The 24,360-nt window shown below is 38.4% G+C and overlaps 3 protein-coding genes across 3 annotated transcripts in view; 1 reads left to right on the top strand and 2 right to left on the bottom strand.

Moving 5' to 3' along the window:
• LOC125272874 (lymphocyte antigen 6E-like) overlaps positions 1–24,360 on the bottom strand; it is a 57,573-nt gene that overhangs the window by 29,511 nt on the left and 3,702 nt on the right. The window lies entirely within an intron of this gene.
• LOC125272873 (vegetative cell wall protein gp1-like) lies at positions 3,807–12,261 on the bottom strand. The gene is made up of 3 exons (XM_048198038.1): positions 11,372–12,261; positions 9,699–11,253; positions 3,807–9,472 (listed from the first exon to the last, which is right to left on the bottom strand). Exons 1-3 carry the CDS (start codon positions 11,477–11,479, stop codon positions 9,345–9,347), a joined length of 1,791 nt encoding a protein of 596 aa, XP_048053995.1. The 5' UTR covers positions 11,480–12,261; the 3' UTR covers positions 3,807–9,344.
• On the top strand, positions 19,672–24,332 carry LOC125272872. The gene is given in 2 exon segments (XM_048198037.1): positions 19,672–22,446; positions 22,448–24,332. Coding segments are annotated over 2 exon segments (4,641 nt in total). The 5' UTR covers positions 19,672–19,686; the 3' UTR covers positions 24,329–24,332.

Genomic DNA, 24,360 nt, shown 5'->3' on the forward strand with positions numbered 1-24,360 from the left:
AGTTGCCGAAAAGTGATTGCAGCCTCTATTTATTGAGTAAACTGTTCTTTCTGCCTCAAAATGACTTTATTTCATTCATGAGGGTTATATTTGACAGATTATAGCTCATTCAGTCCCTTTTACCTGTTGTAACACCTTTAAATGGTAAATAAAACCTTTAAATTGCAGTTGCCGAAAAGTGATTACAGCCTCTATTTGTTGTTAAACTGTTCTTTCTGCCTCAAAATGACTTGATTTCATTCATGAGGGTTATATTTGACAGATTATAGCTCATTCAGTCCCTTTTACCTGTTGTAACACCTTTAAATGGTAAATAAAACCTTTAAATTGCAGTTTAAATTTTCGCGGGAATAGTTGTCACAAGTTTTCAAACTCGAGGTTAGGTTAGGTGGGGCGTGGCGCGCGAGCGTGAGTGCGGGCATGAATGGCGTGTCGCGGAGGGAGGCCATCTGCTCTCGACAAAGCCGACTTGATATAGTATTTTTTTATTTGTTTTATTCAGTAAATATATTTGTTTGACAGGGAAGCTGTGCGCAAACACGAATATATATTCATTTATTTAAAAAAAAACAAAAAAAAAACACCCCCCAAAAAGGGCACTTTCTCTCGAGGAAGAAAAAGGGCAGGTGCTCAAGCCCTTTTTGGTCTATGTGTGCACGTGCCTGCAGTGTCGCAAGTTTGATGTGTCTCAGAGCAGGTATTAATCGTCACATTACAAAATACAACATATTAAGTGATAAAGACTTCAAGTCAAACAATGCCGTCTTTAAATCAGTTTTAAAGCGCTACAGGAAAAATGGAAAAGACACCAGCGTTCGTCATCCGCGTATTACTGAGTCTGACTTGGAGAAAATTAGAACTGCACCTGCACTCTCCCCTTTCACACCCACGGGACTTGTAAGAAAAGTTTGGTTTGACATGCAGCTGTGTTTTGCGCAGAGGGGAAGAGAAGGAAACCGAAACCTATCAAAACCTGACCCTGGCGCATAACCCAGAGACAAAAAAACACAAGGATCCCACTGCATTGGATAGAGAAAATTTACGAGGATTTATGTTTGCGAGCCCCGGCGACCCACTTCGTCCCGTGGACAGCTTTAAAAAATATCTGTCAAAGTGTCCAGAAAATGCCGGAGCATTCCATTTGCATTCCAGACGCATCCCTCTGTGCAAACTCGACAGCATGTCATGAAATGCCACTTACATCTTATAGAAATCATTGACATTGCGAACATGATGAGATATCTCATGCACTTCCTGTCCAAAAACTACAATAAATCAGGATTGACTATAGGTGGGCTACAAATAGCCGGTCTGACTACGAGCTAGGCCTATTGTGTGCTACACACAGCCTTCGCAATATAACATGTCAAAGATGTAAAAAACACCTTGTAATCACTTTTGACATCACTTACATGATGCAATATCATACAACTCGCAAGTTATTTTGGCAAAAACGACATGTAACCAAATGAAAGATTATTTTGGCTAAAAGTGGGTTACACATAGCCGGACTATGTCGGGTCTATAGTTAACCGAGACGGTGAAATGATGGCTATTGCTTGCTGGGAGCCTAAACCTGAAATGACCCTACCATTTTCCATGTCTAATTTCACGATAAATGGAAATGTTGAGTTTAACATCAATTAGTAGGCTATAGTGGTGAGTAAAACAATCCCCAAAAGAAATTTCCAACTGTTCGATTTTTTTTTTAATTTAATGCATTTCAATAAATGTAATGTGTCACGCCGGTTTTATTTCACATTCTACATAATTCATTTAAATAAATGATATGATTAGTTTAAATAAAGATTGCATTGTCACTGTCAGTGTTGCCTGTCATTCATAAATATTATATATATTTTTAATAAATCCATTAAAGAATCATTAAGTTAGCCTATGTAAGTTATATGCTTAAGCAACGAGGGAACTTCAGACTGTATACTTTAAAGAAGAGACGCACACAGTGCAGGTAACGCACGCATCTCTCTCTGAGCTTTTTCTTTCAGTTCTCTGTCTCTCTCTTTTAATAATGAATTTAAATAAATGTGATAATTCGTTAAAATAAAAACAATCCGATGTGCACGACGCAGAGGCAACCAGAGGTTCTTCGCCTCCACGTTGTGCACTAAAATCCTTTAATGCATGTTGTGAATTAATTTAGAGTAATAATAGCAATTACAGAATGTTTAATTAATTGTCATTGATAATAACAGATAAAGTTTAAATTGTCATATATTGGGTTGTTCAGCTTTAAGAAAAGTCTACCCATAATGCATAATGAGCAAGTGAGAGCGCGCAGAAAAAGAACATGTGATTGATTCAATGTGTGTGCGCTGCATCTGTGTTATCCGGTTCAAAAACGTCAGTACAACAGTTTGTTTATTTTATTTCAAGTCGTCAGTAGTCATTATTGCTTACTAAGAAGAAAAGACACGACATTCTTTGGTGCCGAAACCCGGGATAATTAGCAAGCAATGTCCGAAATGGCGGAGCGACTTGAAAGACTACTCAGAAAACGGAGAGCTGTGCGCAGTTCCACCACGAGACTTTTGCAAGACATCGAAACGGAGGTTAGCAAAGAAGATCCGATCATTGACAGATTAAGTGAACTGTTAGCCCTGTTATCTGCAAAAGAGGGAACGCTGCTGGAGTTAGACCATGAAATAGAGGAAAGGATAGACACTGATGATCTGGAGAATGAAGTCGCGGATGTCGAGGAATATGGAGAGCGAATCATCAGCGCGAAGGCTCGCGTGAAGCGCGTGATGCAGAGAAACCGGGACAACAGCAGGCCGAGTGACGCAGAGCCCTCGCAGCGCGGACAAACAGTTAAGTTACCCAAGTTAATAATCAGCAAGTTTAGCGGTGAAATTAGCTTGTGGCAAGACTTTTGGAATCAGTTTGAAACCGCTATTCACAAAAATGACGTGCTGAGCAAAACAGAGAAGTTTAATTACTTAAAGACGTATCTAACCGGTGTCGTGCCGAAAACTGATCGTCTGCCGAAAACTGACTGCCGTCCGCGGAGCGCGCACCACATGTTTAAAGGGTATCGCCCCTGTTTCTACACGTCTACAGCTGATTTTATCATGATCAAACGGCCATAACCTGCAAATACATATAACTCTGTGTCCGTGGTAATATCCGTGCTAATAGCAAAGAAACTTTTTCTGTAACGGATTAATCAAAATTATTCATTTAATTAATTTGCCGTTTATTGCTTAATCGAGCATGATTTTACGTGATTATAACAGAAACCTATTTTACTTGCTTTGTGCCAAGCAATCCAGTCCTTTTTACCAGGTGAAATACCTTTAAATGGTAAATAAAACCCATAAAATGCAGTTTTACACCTGCCGAAAAGTGATTGCAGCCTCAATTTATTGAGTAAACTGTTCTTTCTGCCTCAAAATGACTTGATTTCATTCATGAGGGTTATATTTGACAGATTATAGCTCATTCAGTCCCTTTTACCTGTTGTAACACCTTTAAATGGTAAATAAAACCAATAAATTGCAGTTGCAGAAAAGTGATTGCAGCCTCTATTTGAGTAAACTGTTCTTTCTGCCTCAAAATGACTTTATTTCATTCATGAGGGTTATATTTGACAGATTATAGCTCAATCAGTCCTTTTTACCTGTTGTAACACCTTTAAATGGTAAATAAAACCAATAAATTGCAGTTGCCGAAAAGTGATTGCAGCCTCTATTTATTGAGTAAACTGTTCTTTCTGCCTCAAAATGACTTTATTTCATTCATGAGGGTTATATTTGACAGATTATAGCTCATTCAGTCCCTTTTACCTGTTGTAACACCTTTAAATGGTAAATAAAACCTTTAAATTGCAGTTGCCGAAAAGTGATTACAGCCTCTATTTGTTGTTAAACTGTTCTTTCTGCCTCAAAATGACTTGATTTCATTCATGAGGGTTATATTTGACAGATTATAGCTCATTCAGTCCCTTTTACCTGTTGTAACACCTTTAAATGGTAAATAAAACCTTTAAATTGCAGTTGCCGAAAAGTGATTACAGAATTCTGTCTCAAAATGATGTCAAGTTACTGATCTGCTGCAAGTTATCGTAATTATCTTACTTTCAGTACCACTTTTTCATAACATTTTTTTTTTCAATTCAGTGTTATTCTGAATAATATGAGATGGGAATATTTCATTAAATGTTTTTATTTACAATTTTTGAAGTTACAGTGAGGTTTAAATTAAAATTTAGTTATATAATATCTTTTAAAATAACTAAAATGTTAAAGAAATAAAACTGAACAATAACATTAAACGAAAATAAGATAAAATAAATGATCAGAAAAACTGATTATGTTTCAAGGTTCACAAACAGGACATACATATGTTTTGTGCTTCCTTGTGCGTTGAACGCATTTGCAGTGGAACCACCGGGGACATGTATCACAGCCAATCTAAACATGTTGACAAATATATTTTGAAGTCAAGCATAAATATTTCTGTAATCCATATCAAACAATACTTAAATGAACATTATTTCACCTTCAATTAATATGGCAAATTTAATAAAGGTCTGACAAAAGACAACATATTTTTTGGAATGCTTACCCAGTTAGTCACTTTCTGTTTTTTCCCACTGCTCTTCTCCCCACATAAATAGCACAAGTCCTTCAGCTCAGCTAGTCGAATATCATGTCAAGGCAGAATAAACAATGTTATCATAAAACATGTTTTTAAAACACGAGTATTTACAAACAAATAAGTAATCACATTTTTACCAACACTGTTAAATGGTTAGGGTACCAAAGAATAAATGAATATTTGAAATTTGAAACAAGGACTTGTATCTAAAACATACCAGAGTTCTGCAGGAGAGAAGATGCTATTTGCATTCTCAGAGCCGCCACACTTTCCGCAGCTGTGGAAAAGTGTAGCGGCTCATTCTTTAAGAAACATTCCGCAAACTAGAAAAAAAGAAAAGGGATTATGTAATTAAGAATGATGTGTTTGTAATGTAAACAATGTTATTCCAATAAGTTACAACAATGGGTTGCTATATAATGAAAATAATTATGTTGCAAAAAAGGTTGAATTTGTAGTGGACAGCAGGCTGGATGGCATTCCTCCAAATTCCTCCAATGTCATCTAACTGAAATGTTTACATTATCCAACACTTTTGTCAACAGCTGGTGGAACACCACAAAAAATTGTCACAGAAATTGCCAAGGGGTTGTTAAATTTTGTCAAAGGCATAGTTCACCCCAAAATGACAATTTTCTCTTTATTTATCTATTTAATTTTCTCTTGATGGTGTTTTAATGCTGCAAGACTGTCCTTCTTTAATAAAATACAAGTGAGGTCATTCTAAAGAAAGATGTCACTACAAGAATGATTAGTGCGAGAAAGTCCCCCTTAACTTACATTGCCAGCAGGAATACTCTTCTTAACATCTCCTTGTGTGCTTTTTCAATGCAGGTCCCATTAATTACAATATTTTTAAATAAAAACTTTATTCTCTCTTTATCTTTACAGTCCATTTATTATCCATCTACCATCCAGGGTGACCGTCTCCATTAATGTTACCCCTGGTGTTACGCTGAGGAAAGAATTTCAAACAGTATATGGCATTATGATCCATTTAACTTACTTTCAGGACAAAAGCCCCACAGGAACTGCCATCCTGTTGGCACGAATGGGCTATCGTGTCACATGCCCATCCGGGCACGTTGTAGCCCTTCTGTATCATGAAGGTCCTGTAATATTTATGGTTTTTAATTTATGATTGTGGGATAACAACAAAATAAGTTGTATATAGGTACATATGACAATAAAAATCTTGAATCCTTTATTTATTAAATAAAATTGAATATTAAGATACACCTTTAGAATTTTAGAAGATCTTGTTTAAAATGTTGATTTACCTTGTCACATTCTGACATTTTTTTATTTTTGCTGTGGTCTCCCCTAGAGGATCCAGGAACACAGCCCTCTTCTCTTGTGGAATCATAATCTTAATAATTAAGATATTGCAAATGATTACAACAAAACCTTAAATGCTAAAATGCTAAAAAAAAATAATATTGTACCCAACTACATGAAAATAAAAGATAACTAAGACTGCATATAAAACATAAACATTACCGTCAGAGTCCAGTGGTGGTGCTCGTTGATGACCCCCAAGATATATTTGAATTTTTTTGGATCCATCTGAAATTTCAGATGAAATAAATTCTACATTTAATGCACAAACATTTGGAAGTGTTGTGAGCAACACACAAGAAACCATTCTTGGACCCAAATTTTATTGAATTTCAAAAATGTTTCCAAACTTTTCAATGGTAGTGTATATCTTTTGTTAAAAAATTATATTTTGTTACAACTGTGTCTTCCTTGTGTTGATAAAACAGTAAGAGGCTCTACAGGATGGATTATATATATTGTCAAGGTGACTCCATTACTGGTGTCCCAAGGTAAAAGGAGAAAGAGGTCACCTGGAACCCCCCCACCCCACACACACAGGAGATGACATGGCACCAAAACTCACATTACCTTTAGTATCTGTTGTAGAATATAAGTATCTAAATATAATAAATATAAAATTGTGTATTAAATATAATTTGTGTATAATACACTGTCTGTATGAAGATCACTACAGAACTTAAGCCTGTGTTAATCACATTTATATTGCAGTTTGCAAATAGTTGTGTACTAACCTTGACTTTTGCTCTTTTATATTTCCAGATGTCGCTCATTTCGAAAGAATCAATCCATGCAGCCTTTTCTGTTGAATGCTTGTTGTACTTCTGTACCAAAAGGTACATGTAGGCATTCATGACCTGACCAAAATAAATAAACACATTAGTAAATACAAATTTTTATAAGAAAAAATATTTACAGAGGTGATCTGTTTAATGTTGTTTAATGTTTCCTTTAGATGGACACTTTCATTTTAAACTTTGAATATAGTTTTTCTTTAGCCATTTGTTTGTAAAACATTATTTTAGCAAAGGAATCAAATGTTGAAAGAGATTGTTATAAAGTGCTTCATTCCCTCACAGTTTGATTTCATTAACACAGGTATACAATCTGTACACTTTAGAAACTGATAAGTAAAATAAATAAATAAATAAAGTCATTATCTTAAACCTTTAAAATATTTTTAAAATCGGGAAGTATTTCTATTATGTAGTTATCTCTCATGAAACCATATTTGCTTGGTACAGCATGGAAATCTTATGCCAGCATGCACTGCTGCACAAACTGAACAATTTGTGTGTCACCACTGATGAGCCTATAGTAAATATAATAAAGTTAATAATAAAACAGTAAAAAATAATGGAAAACACAATTTGCAAACTAAGCCAATTCATCAGAGTCAGATTTCTGTTCGTATTTGCTTCTTTTGCTAACATAACTTTTTTTACAAACACATTATTATAATGGCTAAATAAAAAAAAAGCTATCACTAAATCTCAAGAGACGAGAGCTCAACTAAAAGAAACACTAAACAACATAATACATGTAAATTGAAATACTCTGGGAGTACCAGTGACAACCAGGAATAGACTGGGTGGTGACATCTGGAGAGATACATGAGAGACGGCAACCTGGGGTGGAGAGGGTTGGCAGCCCAAACCACTTCTAAGAGTCTAAGTTCACCCAGTCTAAGAACCCAGAGCAAGCTACAAAGCCCACAAAAGAAAGATACCCCCAAGGGTGCCCGACGGACTCAAGGACAATGACACATGACAAAGGAAAAATGACGAGTACAATAGAGTGCAGCTGTGGCAGGAATGCAAGAATGTAAGGGGTTTAAAAATCCATCAATGTAGAATGAGATGCTTGACAGCGGCAGCGATGACACAATGCACAGAAGTGACTTCTGGTAAAACGCAGGAGGAGCTAGGCAACTCACAGAGCCTAGAGCCTCCTAGTGTCGCCAACATCAGCTGCCAGCAGCTCACCTGCCACCACAACTCGAGACAGTATCTCCCAGCAACCCAAGTCAGCAAGGTGCAGTCATAACAACTGGCTGTGCCCCTTTGATCCAGCCAAGGATCCAGTGGCCCAAATTATTCGAGAGAATTGAGTGGCAACAATTTGATGAAGATGCAAGCCAGATCCTGGAAGTAACAGCCAACAGGGACATGGACCACCGACTGAAAATGATGACCACCCTCATAGTGAACATTGCAGCTGAGCATTTTGGAACCGAGGCATCCAAGCCAGCTCCATCGGCATGTGCTCCAAGCTGCAGAGCAAGGAAAATCCAGTGCCTCAGGGAAGAACTCAGACAGCTGAAGAGGCAATACAAGTCAGCAGGGAAAGTCGAGAGAGCCGGTCTAGCGGATCTGAGAGCAATCATAAGGAAACAACTCTTGACCTTACGGAGGGCAGAGTTCCACAGAAGGAGGCGGAATGAGAGAGCTAGGAAGAGGGCAGCATTCTTGGCCAACCCATTAAAGTTGACCAAGCAGCTCCTTGGCCAAAAGAGGGCTGGCCGCCTCACCTGCTCCAAGGATGCCATAAACGACCATAAACGACCACCTCAAGGCCACCAACAGTGACTCCATTAGATATTAACTGCTGGGTCCATGCTGAAAATACCACCAGAGCCTTCATCAGACTTCGACCTGAAGGAGCCCCGCCTGAGGGAAATGGAGGAAGTGGTGGGGAGAGCAAGGTCGAGCTTAGCACCGGGCCCAAGTAGAGTGCCCTACCAGGTGTATAAAAACAGCTAATACATCAGCTTTGGAGGGTCTACGCAGATGGCTGGGTCTACCACGTAGCCTAAGTAACATCGGGTTATATGGGAACACCAACAAGCTTAGTTGGACAAAACTTGAATTATCCACTTGCTATGCTTGGTGTTATAATACATGTGAATCTGTTTCTATTCAAACAAAGTCAAACTGGTCATCAAAACACAACTATAATAATATTCAATAAACAATTATTTAAAATGTCATCTCCAGTCTGCTTAATAGTTGCATCTATCAGTACCATTTAGCTGTTGTGTGTCCAGTGCAATTTCTCAACTTTGTGCCTGAGGTAATATATGAATATGGGGTCTCCTTAATGTACTCTTTTACATACCTTAAAACACTAATACATCTCACTGTATTAAAGGTACAATGTGCCAGCATGCACTACACAGTTTTTATCATAAAATTATTGTATTAAAGGTGCAATGTCCCAGCATACACTACACAGTTTTTAACATAAAATGACCTTAAAATTAATGCGATACAGCAACACAATACTCACGTTGATGTAACGAGCACTTATATTACTACCAAAACAATTAAACTTGAAAACAAACAGAGTTCAGATTAAAATTTACTAGTGATTTGGTGCTTCTAAATGGATCAACTCACCTCACTTTCAAAATATTGTGTGGGTGCAGTGTGATGAATATCCGAGTAAAACAGTTTGAATGGCCCTATTTTTGAGAGTAGCACATACACACTTTTTCCTTCCCAGGCTTCTTTGACTCCTGTAAAATGTGAAAAACAAACAAAACAATGCAAAGTCCTGTCAAGAAAGAATATGAAAAACTCAAGAAAAATCACAATTGAGGTTACATGCCTATCTTAAATTATGCAATGGTGTTACTCACAAGTGGTGAATCCATGTGTTAAAATTGTATAATTTTTTTTATATTTTATTACCACACTGTCAAATAAAACTCCTCTTCTTATAACTGTCTAAATTGTACATACGTGATTCTATGTCTGAAGAGCTGGACCCTGATGAAGTCACAACTCCTGAGGATGCTGTGGCATGGACTGGTGTTGGAGATGCCGGTGAGGAGGGGGCAGAAGAGGCCACATGGACTGGTGTTGGAGATGCCGGTGAGGAGGGGGCAGAAGAGGCCACATGGACTGGTGGTGGAGATGCCGGTGAGGAGGGAGCTGAAGAGACCACATGGACTGGTGGTGGAGATGCCGGTGAGGAGGGAGCTGAAGAGACCACATGTTTTAGTGGTGGAGATGCCGGTGAGGAGGGAGCTGAAGAGACCTCATGGACTGGTGGTGGAGATGCCGGTGAGGAGGGGGCAGAAGAGACCACATGGACTGGTGGTGGAGATGCCGGTGAGGAGGGAGCTGAAGAGACCACATGTTTTAGTGGTGGAGATGCCGGTGATGGCACTGGCGGTGGAGATGCCGGTGAGGAGGGAGCTGAAGAGACCACATGTTTTAGTGGTGGAGATGCCGGTGATGGCACTGGTGGTGTAGATGGCGGTGATGGCACTGGCGGTGGAGATGGCGGTGATGACACTGGTGGTGGAGATGCCGGTGAGGAGGGAGCAGAAGAGACCACATGGATCAGTGGTGGAGATGCCGGTGATGGCACTGGTGGTGGAGATGCCGGTGAGGAGGGAGCTGAATAGACCACATGTTTTAGTGGTGGAGATGCCGGTGATGGCACTGGTGGTGGAGATGCCAGTGATGGCACTGGCGGTGGAGATGCCGGTGAGGAGGGGGCAGAAGATACCACATGGATTAGTGGTGGAGACGCCGGTGATGGCACTGGTGATGTAGATGCCGGTGATGGCAATGGCGGTGTATATGCCAGTGATGGCACTAACGGTGGAGATCCCGGTGCCGGCGATGGCACTGGCGGTGGAGATTCCGGTGATGGCACTGGTGGTGGAGATGCTGGTGCCGGTGATGGCACTGGTGGCGGAGATGCTGGTGCCGGTAATAGCACTAACGGTGGAGATCCCGGTGCCGGTGATGGCACTGGCGGTGGAGATTCCGGTGATGGCACTGGTGGTGGAGATGCTGGTGCCGGTGATGGCACTGGCGGCGGAGATGCTGGTGCCGGTGATGGCACTGGCGGTGGAGATGCCCCATAGGAAGAAGCAGAGGGCAGTCCAGTAGTGGCAGTGGTGGAGCAATCCACTGAACACTTGCGTGGAACTCTTGGGTGTTCCTCTGTATATGCCATCAAGTGATCTGTGTTAATTTTTGGTATTGTCACTCCTTGGCTGTCCACAAGATCCACACTTTTTCCTTCAATAGCGGCTATAGTGTAGGGCCCAAGGTAGTTTGGATCTAACTTGCCTCCTTTCCTCTGTTGGCTCCTCACGTTCAACCGCCACACTTTCATGCCCACATGAAAGTTTGAGGTAGCTTTGCCTTTTGTTTTTTTATTTTGTTTTGACTTTGTTGTTTTATTATTTGAGATTGCAGTCTGAAGAACTTTGTCAAGCTTCAGAATGTCCTCTGTTAGCTCTTCAACAGACAAATTTTCCTCAACACTGCTATCCACCTATAAAATGATTTTGATATTTGTATATTAACACACTAAAATATGTTGTTTTAAGGATACATTATACCAATATTTAAAAAAAAACTAAAATATGTTTATATATATAAATGTAACTCACCCTGTAGTCATCTGGGATTTGAGAGGGGTACCTCGCCTCTCTACCAAACATTAAAAAGAAGGGTGAAAATTTTGTCGTCATTTGACGCTTTGTTCTCAACCCGAACATTACAGCATCCAAATGTTTGTCCCATTCATCAGGTCTGTTTTTGACCAATGTGGACAGTGCTCTAGAGAAAACAAAGTGAATAATAACAGCAAGGCATTTGTTAACCTCTTAAGCCCTAATGACATTTTTCAGAGTTGTTTTTTCTGAATGGCATACAAAAATCCTTTTTTGAAGGTCCTCTGCATGTGAGCTGCATCTGGGTCAAAGTTTTTTGTGATAGCATAAAGTAATCAAATGTTACACCATTGGAAACCAAGGTAGTCTTATTGTTTACCCAATAATTTTATATGTCAGAATTCTGTGAGGAATTTATTGTGATCTACTTATTGCATTGTGTTGATGGCCTCATTGTAATCGTGAGAATCTGCTGTAAATAAAGATGTGTAGATTTTCACAATCGGAGCATGTTAGTCAAAGCCCAAAACAATTATGCTTGTTGTATTCTACTCAGTGAGAACTTTCAAATGACATTTGACACATGATATCTGAGCTGCATCATGTTTTTGACATATTGCAGTACATAGTATAAAACAATACTTCATAAATAATGAAAACTCTTTTTTTATTTTTCAGCAAATAACTAAACAGTACTTAGGAGTTAATCAAATTGGCTATATTCAAGTTCAGGCTCTAAGACACCTATTTTGTGTTGATCAAGGCAGGAGTTATAAAAAATATGATTATTAATTTTTTTCTAGCTAGGTGAAGTCCACGGAAGTTACACTCTGGTTTAAGTTGGAGCTAAACTCTGCAGGACAGTGGCCCTCCAGGACTGGGTTTTGACCCCTCTGGTATACAGACATATATGTACACACATATAAGTACATATATAATAATGTACATATATGAACTGTATAGACCCCTTAAAAGTTTGTAAACATTGCAACGTTTCCTGGTGGGCGGGGCTTAGCTGGAGGCAAAAAGAGACGCTGGACTCAATGTTGACAAGCGTAAGCTATTATGTTTTAGGAGGGATTTATTAAACATAGATGCAGAAGAAGGTTCAGAACTGTCCGAATATGTACAGTCACTGACTCTGCGGGACCGTGACAGCTATTTTTGTAAATTAACTTTTACAAAAATAAAACTTTACAAAATAAAGTTTTGGATATTTCCTAGACAACATATGAATTACTTTCAGGTGGTTCGGGGAATTTTGTCAAGGCTTATTGTCTAATGTAACCTAACGCTGGGCTAACTATGATTATGGCTAGCAATGTGGATTGTTTTAAGAGACCATTCAAAGGATGGCACACACATCTATCGCTGTATGTTTGTTTAACATTTAAGCTAGCTAGTGCGCTGAAAGTTGGCGACTTTTCACCTATAAAACAGAAACGTGCTGATTTGTACTAGATAAAACCAACACACCATTACATATGCATCAATTATTTTACCTGATATGAAGTGTGCACTGCAAACACGAGTATTATTTATGATCGTCTCCGTCCAGTCTGTACGCCATATTGCTTTCAACCACAATTATCTTTTTGATTTCTGTGAAGGAATGTCTGCCGGGATCTGGTAAACCTTTAGTTTTGAACCAAAAGTCCTGTTCCTTCTATTCTGGCAGCCAAAAACACAACAAGACGACATTTTAAAGTCAAAACCTCAAACTTTTAGCGCACCCGCTATTAGTTCTTATTTATGTTTTGCCTCCAGCTAGAGCAGTGACGTCACAGTGACGTAGGCGATTAAGGGGTCTATATAAACACAAGTAATAAGTGAAAATGAACATTATACCTCTGTATCGTCCCATTCATTCTTTCTACCAACCCATTCGTCTGTGGGTGATAAGGAGCACAGAGACTTCTCTTAATGTTGAGGGCCTTGCAAACATTCTTATTGATCTGTAACATAAAAAGAAAAAAAGAATAAAATAGGTGCTAGCCTATCATAAAATATATATTTACCTAAATATACTGCAAATGTTGGGTATAACTTTTGCATTTCAGTAGTTATTTGTACTTACCTCATTGACGAACTCCTTCCCCTGATCAGTAAGAATTCTCTGTGGTGCTTCAAACTGATAGAAAAATTTTAGGATGCATTGAGTAACTTCCTCTGCACTTTTGGACTTTAAAGGATAGGCCTGTGGCCACTTTGTTAGATAGTCAATCAGTACACATATGTACTGATTGCCACTGGAAGTGGTTTTTAGCTTTCCAACCAAATCCATTCCAATTAGTTCAAATGGCTGGGTTACCTTTCAAAACACAAAAAGCATTAGTAATTACATTTTTGTAATGATATCTTTAACACCTTAAGAATTACCGACCCACCAGCGAGCCCACAGCCATCACATATTTAAAACAGTAACATTTTATAAGAAACCAAAACTAATCTTGACAAACTAGACATAATTTAAAAGCTTAAAATCTTTAGTTTTCAAAATATATTACAGAGGAGCAGTAATGTATTAATTCACAAGAATATTTTCATACTCATAAGGTATGGAGCACGAAATTACTCAAAATGAAATAATTAAATAAGTAATGAAGTACATAAAACAACAGTTAAATGTACAACAATTAACAATTATTCTGAAATAATTCAATAATGATGACATGATTAATTTAATTAATAATTACATAATAAAATAAATGTAAAAATAATGTATCTATTTACTTTGTAAAATTACATGAAAATACGACATTTATTGTTTTATTTGATTTATTTCACAATATCCTCTTTAACACACTATTGTTTAAATATCTTTTTTTTCATAATTAATTTTTTTTTTTTTTAATTTTCAGTGGGTGGTGCTTGGCACTAATTGGCTAATCATTTTGGATAAATTACTTGTGTCTGGCAAGGTGAACTGAAATATTGAAAACAAATACGGCTGTATTTGTAACTTATCAAGTTAAAATTTTAAATTTAAATTAAGTTGCAGCTGAGACATGTCCCCATCACATTTTGCCAAGGTCAGTATTGTGACTACCAATTCTTATTTTTTTTTTTTAAGAAAAATTTCTAGTTGTTCCGATATGCCTAATGCAAATGAAACTTATTCAGTTGACATTAATTTGTGTAAAAAAAAGAAAAAGAAAAAGAGGCAATCTGGCGCAGGAATGTGTTGTTTTTGAAATCATGCTGAGTGCTGGAAGCTAGTTATTTGAATTTATAAAGTTTTAAATATGGAAATTTTTCTTACAAAAAATGTATCCCTTCACTGCAAAAGGCCCTCTGGAATTGTATGGATTGATTTGTTTTATGGATGGATGCATTTTATTTTATTTTTAAATTTGGGTTCCCAAATTGAAAATATATATAAATATATATCATATTGAGTTTGTCTGAAAGAAGAAAGTCATATACACCTATGATTGCTTGTGGGTGAGTAAATCATGGGACAATTTTCATTTTTGGGTGAACTATTCCTTTAAGTGTGAATAGTGCAATTTCATTTCTATGTGAAAAAATAGGAGTGACACTAATTTGATTTCTGTTTATAACATTTTTCTGTCTATAAGTAGAAGATAATATAAAAACAATAAACATTAAATGTACCTTTATTGGAGTGTACTCCACCTCCTGTTTAATGATAGCTTTGCTGGCCTGGCATGCCACACACTGACTCACCTAAAAGGGGGAAAAAAATTCATCATGCGTCATTATGAATGCTGTAAAGCTCATGCACATTTCTTTTTATAATTTTAATTTCAAACAGAAACACATTTCGATTAATTTGTATTAGCAGAAAACCATAAAGAAGAAGTGAATATAAATATTCAAAATGAATATAAATATATATACTAACCCACAAATCAATGTCATCTGAAATTCCAGGCCAGTAAAACCTTTTGGATATTGCGTCTCTGGTTTTTTTTTGGCCACAGTGTGCGCCTCCACTGCTGGCGTGGAAGTCGACAAAGACATCATTGGCCTCTGCTGGACCACATAAAACTTTAGCCTTGAGAGACCGAGGTGTCCCTCTGTACCTTACATAGTACAACTGGCCATCTGTAATAAGTCAAAGAAATCTATTATGAGTTATAAGCCATGGTAATGTATTCCTGAAACTTATATTAATAACCAATATTGCACTGTAACATGGTCAACAAAATAAAATGTGTATATATTTTAATCTAAACTGTATTCAAATCAAAATGTATACCAAACAATCAGGTCCCAGTATTGGTTCAGGAGGCAGACACCATCTACACATTTAGCAATAGGCTTAACCCTCTGGTCTTCTCAGAGCAAGTTTACAGAAATGTGTGAAATATGATAAATAATTCAGCCACAAAGCAGTTTTTGATGTTATGTGTAATAAAATGTCCTCCCCTGTGAACAGTTTTGACTGTAGTAAACAAAAAACATCTAAACCTTGACAAAAAAATAGTTTTTGAGAATGTCAAAGTATAAATACAAATCGAAAACTTAATAAATGTATTATTAATATATATTATATCTTAATAAATTTTCTAAAAAAACACAAGTAGAATTTATAAGCCAATTTACATAAAATTATATAGGAATTTATTGGCTACACCATGGAATTACGTTTTTCTTTTTTACTCCCACCAGATGGCACTAAAATGAATTTAAAATTCCTTGTCTCTATTTTAACATGGAATACTGCTTTAATTGAAATATATTTTAAAAGTATATTACAATTTTTTTTTCAATGGGGAAAAAATAGCTAATGAAAATTCATTGTATAAATATTCCATAGTATCATAAAATACCCCCAATACCCAAAATAACAATCTATAATATTATTTGACAAAAATATATAATACATATATAATTTCCTGGAAAAAAAATAAAATAATATATATATATATATATATATATATTAAAGCTTCTGTTATTTTTGGCCACAAAGGAGCCAAGTGTGACCCCTAAACGAAGACAACCAGAGGGATAACAGTCTTAACCTACACAGCTATCAGCCTTTAACAAAACTTTTTTTCCCTCTCATTTAATTTTGCTGGTAAATATGGTTTGTTTCTATTAAAATGTATTAATTTTTCACGGTGACAGTAACATACCTTCAATTAAACTAACTACTTTAAAAATAAAGTCATTCCCTCGATTGACTATCTCGTTCCCTAATAAGTAAATCGCATGATTTGACGACTTAGGAAACCGCACGCACGAATTGGCCTACTAGATTTACTGCATGTCATTCGCGGGGCTCCGCAATACATAATTAGCATAAGGGATTAACGTTAATTAAACTCACCTTGCAGCTCAAAGGTCTTCATCTTTCGACGGAAATTTGATTGTTGCTTTTTTGTACAATCAGGTGGGAATGTTCCATTCTTTTTATATGTCAAAATCTGATCGAACAGAGTGGGATCCATGTCGAGAAAAATGATGAAAAAAACTAGCGAGAACAGAGGATGTTGAGAAAAAAACAAAACAAAAAACAAAAAAAAACTTGTGGCTACCACGTGATCCATGAATGGTACCCCTTTTTCATTTTATTTTATTTTTAATGCATTAATAACACATACAGCAAGACAAGACAGCAATGAATGAATGGTACAGTTTGAGCCATACAAATGTACAAATGTGATCTGCAGCTTGTAGTTTATTACACATACACACACACACACACACACACACGTGGTTTACAGGGACTCCAAAGACGTAATGGTTTTTATATTGTATACAAACTGTATATTCTATCCCCCTAAACCTACCCATCACATGAAACTGTCTGTATTTTTTGAATGTAAAAAAACACTGTTTTTTTTTTAAGACATGAAGCGTCCTCAAAAAACACTGCATTTAAGGGCTTTTATTGGCCATTTAAAGGTGCAACAGGTAAAAAGGACTGATTGAGCTATAATCTGTCAAATATAACCCTCATGAATGAAATCAAGTCATTTTGAGGCAGAAAGAACAGTTTACTCAATAAATAGAGGCTGCAATCACTTTTCTGCAACTGCAATTTATTGGTTTTATTTACCATTTAAAGGTGTTACAACAGGTAAAAAGGACTGAATGAGCTATAATCTGTCAAATATAACCCTCATGAATGAAATCAAGTAATTCTGAGGCAGAAAGAACAGTTTAACAACAAATAGAGGCTGTAATCACTTTTCGGCAACTGCAATTTAAAGGTTTTATTTACCATTTAAAGGTGTTACAACAGGTAAAAAGAACTGAATGAGCTATAATCTGTCAAATATAACCCTCATGAATGAAATCAAGTCATTTTGAGGTAGAAAGAACAGTTTACTCAATAAATAGAGGCTGTAATCACTTTTCTGCAACTGCAATTTATTGGTTTTATTTACCATTTAAAGGTGTTACAACAGGTAAAAAGGACTGATTGAGCTATAATCTGTCAAATATAACCCTCATGAATGAAATCAAGTCATTCTGAGGCAGAAAGAACAGTTTAACAACAAACAGAGGCTGTAATCACTTTTCGGCAACTGCAATTTAAAGGTTTTATTTACCATTTAAAGGTGTTACAACAGATAAAAAGAACTGAATGAGCTATAATCTGTCAAATATAACCCTCATGAATGAAATCAAGTCATTTTGAGGTAGAAAGAACAGTTTACTCAATAAATAGAGGCTGTAATCACTTTTCTGCAACTGCAATTTATTGGTTTTATTTACCATTTAAAGGTGTTACAACAGATAAAAAGGACTGATTGAGCTATAATCTGTCAAATATAACCCTCATGAATGAAATCAAGTCATTCTGAGGCAGAAAGAACAGTTTAACAACAAACAGAGGCTGTAATCACTTTTCGGCAACTGCAATTTAAAGGTTTTATTTACCATTTAAAGGTGTTACAACAGGTAAAAAGAACTGAATGAGCTATAATCTGTCAAATATAACCCTCATGAATGAAATCAAGTCATTTTGAGGTAGAAAGAACAGTTTACTCAATAAATAGAGGCTGTAATCACTTTTCTGCAACTGCAATTTATTGGTTTTATTTACCATTTAAAGGTGTTACAACAGATAAAAAGGACTGATTGAGCTATAATCTGTCAAATATAACCCTCATGAATGAAATCAAGTCATTCTGAGGCAGAAAGAACAGTTTAACAACAAACAGAGGCTGTAATCACTTTTCGGCAACTGCAATTTAAAGGTTTTATTTACCATTTAAAGGTGTTACAACAGGCAAAAAGGACTGAATGAGCTATAATCTGTCAAATATAACCCTCATGAATGAAATCAAGTCATTTTGAGGCAGAAAGAACAGTTTACTCAATAAATAGAGGCTGCAATCACTTTTCGGCAACTGCAATTTATTGGTTTTATTTACCATTTAAAGGTGTTACAACAGGTAAAAAGGACTGAATGAGCTATAATCTGTCAAATATAACCCTCATGAATGAAATCAAGTCATTTTGAGGCAGAAAGAACAGTTTACTCAATAAATAGAGGCTGTAATCACTTTTCTGCAACTGCAATTTATTGGTTTTATTTACCATTTAAAGGTGTTACAACAGGTAAAAAGGACTGAATGAGCTATAATCTGTCAAATATAACCCTCATGAATGAAATCAAGTAATTCTGAGGCAGAAAGAACAGTTTAACAACAAACAGAGGCTGTAATCACTTTTCGGCAACTGCAATTTAAAGGTTTTATTTACCATTTAAAGGTGTTACAACAGGTAAAAAGGACTGAATGAGCTATAATCTGTCAAATATAACCCTCATGAATGAAATAAAGTCATTTTGAGGCAGAAAGAACAGTTTACTCAATAAATAGAGGCTGCAATCACTTTTCGGCAACTGCAATTTATTGGTTTTATTTACCATTTAAAGGTGTTACAACAGGTAAAAAGGACTGAATGAGCTATAATCTGTCAAATATAACCCTCATGAATGAAATCAAGTCATTTTGAGGCAGAAAGAACAGTTTACTCAATAAATTGAGGCTGCAATCACTTTTCGGCAGGTGTAAAACTGCATTTTATGGGTTTTATTTACCATTTAAAGGTATTTCACCTGGTAAAAAGGACTGGATTGCTTGGCACAAAGCAAGTAAAATATGCTTCTGTTATAATCACGTAAAATCATGCTCGATTAAGCAATAAACGGCAAATTAATTAAATGAATAATTTTGATTAATCCGTTACAGAAAAAGTTTCTTTGCTATTAGCACGGATATTACGACGGACACAGAGTTATATGTATTTGCAGGTTATGGCCGTTTGATCATGATCATGATGAATCAGCTGTAGACGTGTAGAAACAGGGGCGATACCCTTTAAACATGTGGTGCGCGCTCCCGCGGACGGCAGTCAGTTTTCGGCAGACGATCAGTTTTCGGCACGACACCGGCGCTGCTTCAAAGTCAATAGCGGGACTGATGATGACAGACGGCAATTATGATCACGCGATCGATCTGCTTCAGAACCGGTTCGGAAGAAAGGATCTGCTCATTAACACGCATATGACTAAGTTGCTGAATCTCTGCCCAGTAAAGAAATCACATGATGTCGCTGCTCTGAGACAGCTTTACGATGAATGTGAAGTGCAGATCCGTAGCTTAGAATCGCTGGGTGTCGTTTCAGAGGCATATGGCAGCCTGTTATGTCCTGTTCTGCTACAGATGATTCCAGATGACATTGCTCTCCAGTACAGCCGTCAAAGAGGAACCAGTGATGAATGGAAGGTCTCAGAAGTTATGGAATTTCTGCAGCAAGAGATTCTGAGCAGAGAAAGAGCCATGCAACTGATTAAGCCAGGTAATTCCAAAGACAGTCAGAGCTATCACAAACCATTTAAAAGGCCAGACACATCAATTGAAATGAAGCAGAAGAAGCATCACATGCCGTCAGCTGCAGTACTGCAAACCACCAGTCAAAGAATACCGAACTGCCTGTTCTGTAACAGTGCAGCACACAAAACAGAACTGTGTCCAGAAACTGACATTGCTGCACGGAAAGAAAAATTAATGAAAATGGGACGATGCTTTGTTTGTCTTGGGCCAAAGCACATTGCAAGATTCTGTAAGGCCAAAGTGTGCTGTAATGCGTGTGGAGGCAGACATCATAGTGCTGTGTGTGAGAAAAGAGAAACGCACATTTCAGATGCTGACGACAAAGACGATGTAGTTTCTTCTTTTGCTTCACATTCTGTTAAGATACAGCCCACTAAACAGAACAACACTGTGCTGCTTCAGACTGTAAGAGCATGGGCAGATGGACCTGGTGGACGTAAAAGCATTCGTTGCTTACTGGATGGTGGCAGTCAGAGAAGCTTCATCAGTGAAAACACAGCAAGAGCTTTGAAATTACCTGTGATTAAACAAGAAACGTTCACTCTGCATACTTTTGGCTCAGCAGCACCAATAACATCAAGGCGCAACACAGTGAAAGTAATTCTGCAGAGCATCTGGGACAAAGAGCAGAAAGTTGAAGTAGAAGCGCTCGAGACCCCCCAAGTATGCACCGCTGTGATGAAAATTCCAGGTGAGCACGTCCAAGCAGAGTTGAAACGAAAGGGCTTGCAGTTGGCAGACTACCCAGACCCCAGCACTTGTGATACAGGGTTGTCAATGCTGATTGGTGCAGACTATTATTGGAGTATAGTATCAGGCCACGTAGAAAGAATCACAGATGCACTTGTGGCCATTGAAAGCATTTTTGGATGGTCAGTGCAGGGCCCAGTCACAATGTCCAGTGTTTCTGATGCAGCATGCTTGCACCTACAAATTAATGAAGACACACTGGTCTCAGAACGTCTGAAGGCCTTCTGGGAAATCGAGTCCCTTGGCATCAACATGAAGCAGACAGACAGTCCTGAAGAGGAGGAGGCTCTTCACCTGTTTGAAAAGACAACTCGGTACAAAGATGGTCGATATGAAGTGGAGCTGCCATGGCGACCTGACAAACCAGAACTCCCAGATAACTACAGAATTGCAAAGAAAAGATTTGAAGGACTTAAAAGAAAGTTGCAGTCAGATGTAATGCTGTATCACAGATACAATGAAGTTGTGAATGATTACCTTGAGCAGGGCATCGTCGAAGACGTGGTGGAGGGCAGGTTGTCTCCAAATGCTGTGAAGTACTACATGCCTCATCATGCTGTTCTGCGGGAAGACAAGGTAACCACAAAGCTCAGAGTAGTGTTTGATGCCTCATCACATGACATTAGCTCTCCATCACTAAATGACTGTTTACTTACTGGTCCTAACCTGCATCCAGATCTGCTTAGCATACTGATAAAATTCAGACTGAATGAGATAGCATTTACCGCAGACATCAAGAAGGCTTTCTTGCAGATTTCTCTTGCTGAGAAGGACAGAGATGCAGTAAGGTTCCTCTGGCTTACTGCACCACCCCATGAAGATGCAGGTGAGAAGCTGCGTGTGCTTCGGATGACGAGAGTGGTGTTTGGAGTGTCCCCCAGCCCATTCCTTCTGGCAGCTACAGTGAGAAAGCATCTGAAGGGATATGAAGCCCAACTACCCGAGGTAGTAAAGATAATAAAAGAATCACTTTATGTTGATGACTTCATCTCAAGTGCAAGTGATGTTGAAAATGCCTTCTCCATAACTACTGGTGCAAGAAAGATTATGTCTGCAGCTGGCATGGATCTTTGCAAGTGGACGACCAACTGTGCTGCATTGAAGGAGAAATGGAAGACGACAGTGAGTGAACTCGCAGAGGAGACAGAAACGCATGGATCTGTGTTGAAGGTACTAGGCTTGGTATGGAGAACTAAAACAGATGATTTCGTCTTTGATCTGACTGCATTGCTGGATGCTGTAGCTAAAAGAGAAAATACCAAGAGAAGTGTTCTAAAGCTCTCTGCTCGCATATTCGACCCAATAGGCTTTCTTACCCCATTCACTGTGCGAGTGAAATGCCTTTTCCAAGAGATGTGGATACGAGGCCTTGGCTGGGACGAGCAGCTGCCCACAGATCTTGCACAAGAATGGCAAGGATGGTGTTCAGAACTTCCACAGATCCACCACATCATCATTCCTCGCTGGTATGGAATAAGAATCTGAGCACAGACACGATGCACAACAACTCCACGTGTTCTGCGATGCAAGCGAGAAAGCTTACAGTACTGTTGCCTACCTGCTGCGAGTAGCTGATGATGGAACAAAGACCACATGCCTTGTTGCTTCAAAGTCCAGGGTAGCCCCCCTGAAGAAGATATCACTGCCTCGTCTTGAGCTCATGGGAGCAGTGATTGGAGCAAGACTAGGAACCAGCCTGTTAAAGCCTTTGAATGTGGAGCTCCATCAAGTTCACATGTGGACAGATTCGATGATTGTTCTGCAGTGGATTCGCAGTCCAGCTCACAAATGGAAACAGTTTGTGTCAAACAGAGTATCTGAAATCCAGTCACTAACCAACCCTGCAATGTGGTCTCACTGTAAAGGCAAGTTCAATCCAGCTGACCTCCCCACTAGAGGTCAGACTGCAGCTAAACTGAAGGAAAGTGAACTCTGGTGGAAGGGACCTTCATTTCTGACCTCACCAAATCTGTTGGAAGAGAGCGATGAAGAACAAAGTAATGAAGATGTCACTAATGAGCAAAAGCAAGATCAGCAAATCATCGTGCAACTCAGTAGCAGCAGTGACCAAGAGGGAATGGAACCTGTGCTTGATTTAATGAAGTACAGCAAACTGAAGACAGTATTGCGAGTCACTGCGTGGATCAAACGGTTTGTGCACAATGCAAGTTCAAGCTCCAAGAGATGCGGGGAGTTGACTGTCAGTGAAATGTTTGACGCTGAGAAGTACTGGATAAAAGTGACTCAAGATGGCAGCTTTAGCCATGAAATCAATTTGCTGAAAGCTGGTAAAACCCTGAACTCTGATTCAAAAATCAGAGACCTAAAACCATTCCTTGACGAAGATGAATTGCTCTGTGTTGGAGGCAGACTGCAACAGTCAGACTTTAGTTACAGAGAGAAACATCCATGGATTCTTCCCAGCAAAGACCGATATTGTGAGCTGCTGGTTCAGCACAACCATGAATTTATCATGCATTCCGGTCTGAGAGACACGCTAGTACAAATTAGAAGTAGACACTGGATTTTGCGAGGCAGACAAATTGTGAAGAGTATTCTGTCCAAATGTTCTGTGTGCAAAAGATTCAAGGCAAAGCCCGCACAGCAGGACACTGCTCCATTACCACGAGACAGATTAACAGAAAGCCCTCCATTTGAAGTAACTGGTGTAGACTTTGCAGGTCCACTGTATGTGAAGAGTGATCGTGTGCAATGCAAGGCTTATGTTGCTCTGTTCACATGTGCCGTCACTAGAGCAGTGCATTTGGAGCTGGTTTCAAGTCAGTCAACTGAAAGTTTCTTGTTAGCACTCAAACGATTTGTTTCCAGAAGAGGACTGTGCAGAGTCATTTATTCAGACAATGCTAAAACCTTTAAAAGAGCAAATCAAGACCTTAGCGAGCTGTGGCAAGCTATCAAAGATCCACAGCTGCTGGAATACTTCTCAGGGAAGGGCATCACCTGGCGTTTCATTGTGGAACGAGCAGCCTGGTGGGGTGGATTTTGGGAGAGGCTTGTAAGGTCTGTGAAAACATGCCTGAGGAAGGTGCTAGGAAGAGCATCACTCACCTTTGAAGAAATGTCTACACTCCTCTCAGAAGTAGAGGCCACACTGAATTCTAGACCCCTTACCTTTGTCCACAATGAGCTCGATGAGCCACAACCACTAACACCTGCACACTTCTTGGTTGGTGAGCGACTTACTTCACTGCCCCCAAAACCATTTCCAGCAGACCATGATCATCCCACTGTCAGTAAAGAAGACATGACAAAACGGTGGAGATACAGGAACCTGACTCATGACCAATCTCTGGAATCGCTGGAGAAAGGACTATCTACTGGACCTGAAATCTGCGCATTCCTGCAACACACAAAAACCTAATGAGTTAAAGATAGGTGACATAGTTCTCATCG

This window comes from Megalobrama amblycephala, linkage group LG7 (genome assembly GCF_018812025.1).
Source record: "Megalobrama amblycephala isolate DHTTF-2021 linkage group LG7, ASM1881202v1, whole genome shotgun sequence".
NCBI lineage: Eukaryota > Metazoa > Chordata > Actinopteri > Cypriniformes > Xenocyprididae > Megalobrama > Megalobrama amblycephala.

Excerpts from the sequence above, each read along its gene's own strand:
- LOC125272873 (XM_048198038.1), bottom strand. The coding sequence starts at position 11,479 with ATGTTCGGGTTGAGAACAAAGCGTCAAATGACGACAAAATTTTCACCC. Across the intron at positions 11,254-11,371 it reads AAATCCCAGATGACTACAGG|GTGGATAGCAGTGTTGAGGA; the intron begins GTGAGTTACATT and ends ATCATTTTATAG. Across the intron at positions 9,473-9,698 it reads CTCTTCAGACATAGAATCAC|GAGTCAAAGAAGCCTGGGAA; the intron begins GTATGTACAATT and ends CACATTTTACAG.